This window comes from Palaemon carinicauda, chromosome 7 (assembly GCF_036898095.1).
Source record: "Palaemon carinicauda isolate YSFRI2023 chromosome 7, ASM3689809v2, whole genome shotgun sequence".
In the NCBI taxonomy this organism is placed as follows: Eukaryota; Metazoa; Arthropoda; class Malacostraca; order Decapoda; family Palaemonidae; genus Palaemon; species Palaemon carinicauda.
In genome coordinates, this window is record NC_090731.1 from 3,524,401 (window position 1) to 3,533,593 (window position 9,193).

At 35.5% G+C, this 9,193-nt stretch overlaps 1 protein-coding gene across 3 annotated transcripts in view; it reads left to right on the top strand.

The window, feature by feature from the left end:
* LOC137643814 (Krueppel-like factor 12) overlaps positions 1-8,382 on the top strand; it is a 30,358-nt gene extending 21,976 nt beyond the window's left edge. For all 3 annotated transcript variants that reach the window (XM_068376504.1, XM_068376503.1, XM_068376505.1), the window contains exons 2-4: positions 1,986-3,057; positions 6,617-7,644; positions 7,818-8,382. In XM_068376504.1, the coding sequence (XP_068232605.1) occupies positions 2,775-3,057; positions 6,617-7,644; positions 7,818-8,045 (1,539 nt within the window). In that variant the 5' untranslated portion in view covers positions 1,986-2,774 and the 3' untranslated portion in view covers positions 8,046-8,382. The remainder of the gene's footprint in view (positions 1-1,985; positions 3,058-6,616; positions 7,645-7,817) is intronic.
* The last annotated feature ends 811 nt before the right edge of the window (positions 8,383-9,193 follow it).

Below are 9,193 nucleotides of genomic sequence, written 5' to 3' on the forward strand. Positions count from 1 at the left end.
CAAATGCTTTTATGTTGAACAGGCTGGCATAAGTTTTTTTTATAGTTTATATATGAAAGATCTTTTTCAATGTTTTTGTTCTTAAAATATGTTATTTTAAGTGTTCATTACTTCTCATATAGTTTATTCATTTCCTTGTTGCCTTTCCTCACCGGGCTATATTTCCCTGTTGGAGCCTTTGGGCTTATAGCATCCTGCTTTTCCAAGTAGCGTTGTAGCTTAGCTAGTAATAATAATAATAGTTTATTTATTTCCTTATTGCCTTTCCTCACCGGGCTATATTTCCTTGTTGGAGCCTTTGGGCTTATAGCATCCTGCTATTCCATGTAGCGTTGTAGCTTAGCTAGTAATAATAATAATAGTTTATTTATTTCCTTATTGCCTTTCCTCGCCGGGCTATAGTTCCTTGTTGAAGCCTTTGGGCTTATAGCATCCTGCTTTTCCATGTAGCGTTGTAGCTTAGCTAGTAGTAATAATAATAATAATAATAATAATAATAATAATAACGTGTGTCTTTGAGGAAATTTTTATTCCTGCATTAGTTTCTGAAAAAAAATTTCCTTTTCTAATATAGGTGTTTGAAATATCATAGAGCCTAAAGTAAAGTTTTTCATCTCTCTTCAAGTAACTGCCCATTGCATTTTAGATTTATTTCTAAGACCACTTTTAGGTCAATCTACTTGGACCTGAGGTCTTATTCGAGCTAACGCCATATGACCTCCGCCAACGAAGCTGGGAGGAGGTTATGTTTTCGCCCGATGTTTGTCCGTTTGTGTGTTTTTCTGTTTGTGAACAGCTTCCTGACCACAATTTTACTCGTAGAATAATGAAACTTTCAGGGATTAATTGTTATGTTGAGACGTGGAAGTGAATCACTTTTGAAAGTCCTAGGTCAAAGGTCAAGGTCAAGGTCGAGAAAAAGGTCGACTTAGTTCAGTGTAACCTTAGGGATTAATTGTTATGTTGAGACGTGGAAGTGAATCAATTTTGAAAGTCCTAGGTCAAGGTCAAGGTCGAGATAAAGGTCGACCTAGTTCAGTATAACCTCGAGAAATAAGCTGCCGTGGCGGAGGTCTGCACTCTCAGATTGCTTTTTTTTAGTTCGGTATTTTATTGATTATGCTAATTCCCCCGTCTTTAATGAATGATTAAGAAATTTCTCGTCTGTTTTGTTAGAATATTAAAATAATCTAATCTACATGAGTAGTTGTGGTGGCCTATTGGAATCGTCCCTGCCTGGCGATCTTCCGGACTGGAGTTCGAGTCCCGCTCAAGCTCGATAGTTTCTTGTAGTGTCTGTAACCTCACAATCCTTGTGATCTTTAGGGGAGCCTTCAGCAGGTATTGCCTGGCCCTCCCTGGCCCTAGCTTGGGTGAAGAAAGGGACTTGGGTGCTGATCATTATATGGTCTTTAGGGCATTGTCCTGCTAAGGAATTGTCATTGTCCCTTTTCTATTTTTGGATTTTTTTTGGGGGGGAACTTATTTCTCATTTCAAGGTATTCATTAAGATTGCCTACCTGATAATGACGTCAATAGTTTCCTAGTTTTATAAATATTAACTTTGTTTAAAACAAATTCGTGAATATTTCGAGATGTTTTGATGTTTACTATAGGGAAGTGATCAGCCATGCAAAATATTTAGTTTACTTTGTCATATTTCCCTAATTACTTCATATTCTATCTAATTTAGGTAATTGATTAATTTCAACTCATAAATAGCTTTCTTGGCTAAGTTATTTGTTTTGATATTTACTATAGGGAAGTGATCAGCCATGCAAAATATTTAGCATACTATGTCATATCATTTCCCTAATTACTTCATATTCTATCTAATTTAGGTTATTAATTAATTTTAACTCATAAACAGCTTTGTTGACTAACAGTTATTTTTCTTTTCAGATCTCCCAACACCATAATTTAGATAATTAATTAATTTCAACTCATAAATAGCTTTCTTGACTAACAGTTATTTTTTTTTTCAGATACCCCAACACCATAGACTGCCGTTTTAATGCAATATACCCAAAATGTGTATGTGGAATATAGCTATCAAAATTACACAGTGTAATAAAAACTTACAGTATCAAAGTTCTTACCTTAATATGGCCCTAAAGTCTCTCGAGAGACAAAAATCAATCTAGAATTCACATTGTAGATTCTAAACTTTATCTTCGATTTGAAAGACCTCATAACGGGCCATAGTCTAACATTGCTCTTAGTGACGTCATAACTTGAGTCGACAATGTGTATAGAAACGTCGGACATCTTGCTTAACAGTTCCGCTGGAAACAAAGACTGAATTAGAAATCTATTAACGTTCTACGGATTACTTGAAGTTCCTTCGAACGCAGTTAACCTAAACATTATCTGCGATTTGAAAGACCTCATAACGGGCCATAGCCTAACATTTGCTCTTAGTGACGTCACAACTTGAGTCGACAATGTGCATCGAAACGTCGGAAATCTTGCTTAACAGTTCCGCTGGAAACAAAGACTGAATTAGAAATATATTAACGTTCTACGGATTCTTAAAGTTCGTTCGAACGCAGTTAACCTAAACATTATCTGCGATTTGAAAGACCTCATAACGGGCCATAGTCTAACATTGCTCTTAGTGACGTCACAACTTGAGTCGACAATGTGCATAGAAACGTCGGACATCTTGCTTAACAGTTCCGCTGGAAACAAAGACTGAATTAGAAATATATTAACGTCCTACGGATTACTTGAAGTTCCTTCGAACGCAGTTAGACTAATAACGGAAGCCGTTTATGCATCCAGTCCACGACGCCCAAACGGAGGACTCAACCAGTCCCGGCATGGACGCCCTTCTGCCCCAGCTCGACGAAGCATGGGCGAGCATCATCATGAACGGAGGAGGCGACTCGGGCAGCGAGACGGATTCCGGCTACGATCCTCTGTCTCCAGGATACCTGTCCGAGATGCCACCCACGCCCTCGCCAGAGACCTCCTCCTGTTCCTCCCTCTCCTCCCCGCCCAATGTGAGCGACCTCCCGGACGCCCTCTCGCCCACCGCTAATTTACCTGATGCAGGTGAGTCTTAAATTTGGTGATGAAAGTTCCAAAATTCAATTCATGTCATTTTCGGGCAGAAAAGATTCTAAAAAAAAGTAATGACTTAAATAATTAAATTATAAATACATTTCAGCTTTAAATATTAATATCATTATTATTATTATTATTATTATTATTATTATTATTATTATTATTATTATTATAATCCTCATTACAATTATTATTATTATTATTATTATTATTATTATTATTATTATTATTATTATTATTATTATCAGCCCACCCTCCTTTACCAATACCCAAATTCAATCAAAATAAACAGGTGTAATCTCCACCTGTAATTCATGTTCCCAAAGGATTAGTTACATGAATTAGATAAAATCGTAATTAGTAATTCTTGTTTCCTTACTGATAATTCATGTTTACAAAGGATTAGTTACATGAATTAGATATAATCGTAATTAATCATTTTTGTTTCCTTACTGAAAATTCACGTCCACATAGGATTAGTTAAATGAATTAGATATAATCGAAATTATTAATTCTTGTTTCCTTACTGATAATTCATGTTTACATAGGATGAGTTACATGAATTAGATATAATCGTAATGAGTAATTCTGGTTTCCTTACTGAAAATTCATGTTCACATAGGATTAGTTACATGAATTAGATATAATCGAAATTATTAATTCTTGTTTCCTTACTGATAATTCATGTTTACATAGGATGAGTTACATGAATTAGATATAATCGTAATGAGTAATTCTTGTTTACTTACAGATAATTCATGTTTACATAGGATTAGTTAAATGAATTAGATATAATCGTAATGAGTAATTCTTGTTTACTTACAGATAATTCATGTTTACATAGGATTAGTTAAATGAATTAGATATAATCGTAATGAGTAATTCTTGTTTACTTACAGATAATTCATGTTCTCATAGGATGAGTTACATAAATTAGATATAATCGTAATGAGTAATTCTTGTTTACTTACAGATAATTCATGTTCTCATAGGATGAGTTACATGAATTAGATATAATCGTAATGAGTAATTCTTGTTTACTTACAGATAATTCATGTTCTCATAGGATGAGTTACATGAATTAGATATAATCACAAAGAGTAATGCTTATTAAGAACAGGGAACACTTACCTATATTCAATTTTTTCAATGAGGCACATTTGCACTGACACGCAGCGGTGCCCTTTTAGCTCTAAAAAGTTTCCTGATATCTGATAGGTTAGAATTATCTTGTCCGACCAATCAGCGAGCAGGAAACTTTTCCGAGCTAAAATGGTACCCCTGTGAGTCCGTGTAAATCTGCCTCATTGAAAAGAATTGACTATAGTATAGGTAATCTAACTTTATAAAAATCACACTTAATTTGTCTAGAAATCGAACCTATGGCTGTTAATTTATTTCAATTGTTTATTACAGTTTTTTAGTTTATTTATTTTCTTGTTTCCTTTCTGGACTGGGCTATTTTTCTCTGTTGGAGCCCTTGGGCTTATAGCATCTTGCTCTTCCAACTAGGGTTATAGCCTAGCTTATTCATGATAATAATAATAATAATAATAATAATAATAATAATAATAATAATAATAATAATAATAATACTCATCTCTCTATAATAAAGAGCAAGTGCCTGGCTATATATACAGTATATATATATATATATATATATATATATATATATATATATATATATATATATATATATATTATATATATACATATATATATATATATATATATATATATATATATATATATATATATATATATATATATATATATACTATATATATATATATATATATATATATATATATATATATATATATACATATATATATATATATAATATATATATATAATAATAATAATAATAATAATAACAACAACAACAACAATAATAATAATAATAATGATAATAATAATAATAATAATAATAATAATAACAACAACAACAACAATAATAATAATAATAATAATAATAATAATAATAATAATAATAATAATAATTGCATTCCTCCTGAATTTCATTTAGAAACAGGAATCTTTTTTAATGGTTTTCAACTTCTCGGTTAGGTATTTGCATTTATACTAAATTCCATTTAGGGACAAGAATCTCTTTTTGAATGATTTTCAACTTCTCTGTTAAGTAATTGTATTTATTTTTGAAATTCTGGTCTTCCACTATTTTGGGTTAGAGTTCTCTCGCTTGAGGGTACACTCGGGCACACTATTCTATCTAATTTTTCTTCCTCTTGTTTTGTTAAAGTTTTTATAGTGTTTATAGGAGATATTTATTTGAATGTTGTTCTTAAAATATTTATATTTCCCTTCTTTCCTTTCCTCACTGGCCTATTTTCCCTGTTGGAGCCCCTGGGCTTATAGCATTCTGCTTTTCTAACTAGGGTTGTAGCTTAGCAATTAATAATAATAATAATAATAATAGATTAGATAATTACTTAACCTCTGTTGTATATAAGTTAAAACCATCTTGTTTGATGAAATGTACCTTCGATGAAGGGCTCCAACAGGAAAGCCCAGGAAGGAAAAAGAAATAAGGAAATAAATAAACTACAAGAAGAGTAATTAACAATCAAAATACAATACTTTAAGAAGAGTAACAACATTGAAATATATCTTTCATATATAAACTATAAAAACTTCAAGAGAAGAAGGAAAATAAGATAGTATAGAGTGCCCGAGTTTACCTTCAATAATTCTTGAATCTAACAGGGTCAAGTATGTAAAGTGTTTAACCTTTGAACTTCCTTAGGTGACCTAAACGGAGCGAAAAAGAGTCAAAATTTCTTTCGAGACTGGACATGCAGTAATGCTTATAAATTCAAATACTGATTAAGAAAAAATTATTTTTGTGAAGAGGTTTGGTACAGTCTGATATATAGTCATTTTTTCTTTAGAATTTCATAGGTTTCCAAACTATTTTGTCTCCGTCGATGGATATGTATGAAAATTAAGAAAATAATATTTTTGTGAAGATGCATGGCACAGTTCAATATTAAGTGATTTTTTTCTATATTATCTTATGGGTTTCCAAATAATTTTTCCCTGCCAATGGATATTATGAGGTTTTTCAAATATATCAGAATTATGTCTTTTATATTTGCTAAAGGAAATATACTTTTATTTTTTTATAGAACAATTTTTTTTTCAATGGGCCTCTTGAGGTAATTCTAGAAATTAGAAATAGTAACGATAGGGAGCTATAGTCCATTTCTTTTAGCGATGCATATTTGCACCGACTCGGAGCGGTGCCCTTTTAGCTCGGAAAAGTTTCCGGATCGCTGATTGGTTGGACGAGATAATTCCAACCAATCAGCGCTCACGAAACTTTTCCGAGCTAAAAGGGCACCGCTGCGAGTCGGTGCAAATATGCATCGCTAAAAGAAATGGATAGGGAGCTTTCGTAAAACGTGTGATATTTCTTTCATGATAATTGGCATGTAATGTCATACTTAAAGGCCAATAGAAACCTCAGAGTTAATTGAAACTTACTGATTACCTCCTTTAAATTGCCTTCTTTATACTTTTACAGATGTTCTTGACCTTGAAACCCTGGACTTGGACTCCCTGGATAATTTGGACTACCTATTCCCAAGTCCACCTACGCCTCCTACATCATCAAAACCATCATCTCCTGTAAACCTAACCCCTTTTATAAACTCCATGGACAATGCCAGAGATGATTCGCTGGACCTTACCGAGGCCCTGTCTTCCCTGGAAGAATTTGGTGCGTCGACTAGTGTTACTGATTTCCTGCAAATGAATGAAATTCACTCACCCAAAGTTATTCATGAGCAGAAGTTCTGTCACTCTCCGCCCGTCGGAACTTTACCTCCACTGGAGTTAATGCACTCAGTAGTGGTGCCCCAGATGCACTCAGACTTAGCTCCACCAGGTGTTGATTTGACGCTTCCATCAGCTGGCATACCTTTATTAGATATGCCTCTACCAGAAATGGCTTTGCACCCATCATTTGGTATAGATCTACCCTCAGACATGACCTGGGTAGCACCAAGAACTGACGAAGTGGGAGGAGGAGGAGGTCTCTTCTCACAGTTACTAGAAGATGAAGTGGAGGAGCCACCAAAGGTAGTAAATGTCTTCCTGGCCGGTCATGATTACACGAACAAAGTGGAAGGCGCCTCATGCCCCCCGCAATTTATACCATGCCAAGCACGTTCTGTGACATCCATGATGAATGGTGGATGTCACCAAGGGCAACATCCAAGTCCAATCGGAATTCATTCTCGAAGAGGGGAAGTTCCTCCTTCGCAGCCTCCTCCCCGCCAAGAAAATCCGCGTGATGATGAACGCATGTTCCAGTGTACCTACGCTGGGTGTGGCAAAGTCTATGCTAAGTCATCACACTTGAAGGCTCACCTCAGACGCCACACGGGGGAAAAACCATTCGTTTGCACGTGGCCAGGCTGCTCGTGGAGGTTTTCAAGATCAGATGAGCTGGCCCGACATCGCAGATCTCACTCTGGGGTTAAACCTTACAGATGTAAAGTGTGCGATAAAAGGTTTTCAAGATCTGATCACCTGGCTAAACATCATAAGGTACTTTCATACTTCTTTTCCAGTATATATCTTAAGATTTATTATGACCCTTTACGTCAATAGGCTTAGGAGGAGATGATGATTATGATTCATATAACCTCATACACCTTTCTATACTGTATATATTTGTTTGCATTGATAAACAGAAGCCTTTAAACATTTAATACTTTCAGGTTCACCGTCGGGACAGAGTCCTAGCCCTGTATGGTCCACTGAGCACGGCTCTTCCGGGACGACGTCCAAGAATGCCGCACTACCACAATCCACCCACAGCCCAGACACCCTTACAACCTCACCCTCCATCTCAAAACATAACTCTGGATCACACCCATCAGCCCTTGCCACCCATAGTGCATACAGTTGACTTCAGAAATGCAAGACCCATCAGAGTATGTCAGTGAAAAGATGATTTTCATGAGAAAGTGTGGAGCTCTTTTGGAAAGGAATTAAGTTTGAGGTAATATTTGTGTCATATTCTTATTAGTGACTTATCGGTCCAAGCAGTGAATTTGTGTTTTGAATGAGAGCTACATAGAATCTATGTTATTAAAAGGGATAAAGAAGTAACTACATTGAAGAAATTCTTCTAACTGTGAGAAGTGTTACCACAAATGAACACCAGGATAATTGTGAGATGATGAGAAAGCTAGAATGTTCTCCGATAACGAGAACTAACATACTCATCAATGACGTTTTAAAAAAAAAAAAAAAGAAATGCCGAAGCGCATCCTGCTGTAATTCCACTAAACTCGTCTTGGCTACTTCAGCCTAGTTCAGAAACAGAACTTGACCCTCATATAACTTCAGACACGTTAATGCACTCATGGGCCAGCTTCGGGCAAGTACCTGTGGTGGCGTGAGGCCAGCATAATCTAAGCCAAGCAGCCACAACTTCCACCAGAGTCTTCCGTAGTTTTTGTACCAATATAATCCTTGCTCTAGGCCACTACCCATCAACCGAACCTAACCTTGCCTCAGCCTAACTCAACTCGACCCGGTACCTATGTTCACCACGCCGTTGGGAAAATATTTTTACTGTACTAGCCTCCTGGCTGGTACAATGGTAACGTGTCCGCATACCATTCGCATGGCAGCAGACCGCGAGTTTAATCTGTTTACTGGGGAGGCCACTGCTGTGTTTGGGCACCGCAGTGTGGTGTTGAGCTCGCTCGGCTAACGTTATGGTGAGCATCTGTTCTAATGAAACTGAAACTAGACACCTTCAACATTCAAAGTAAATGTTTAACGTGATTCTTTAGGTTAGGACTGTGTCATAAACCTAAAATAATATAATTCTTTGGAGGCGCTTACAAGAAATTCACATATGAGTGAGGATAGATGATTGATCAGTGATGTTAATTAGAAAAAATAAGAACTACCGATCCCTTTGTGGAATCTATAATGACTTGTGTTTATTTTTGTAAATAACGTTCCGGAGAATTGTAATGTGTAGTTTACGCAAGGCAACTGAACTGTGGGCTCTTCCATTCCATTGAGACCAATTGGATCTGAAAAAAAACAGGTGAGAATCAAACCATTGTGCAACAGC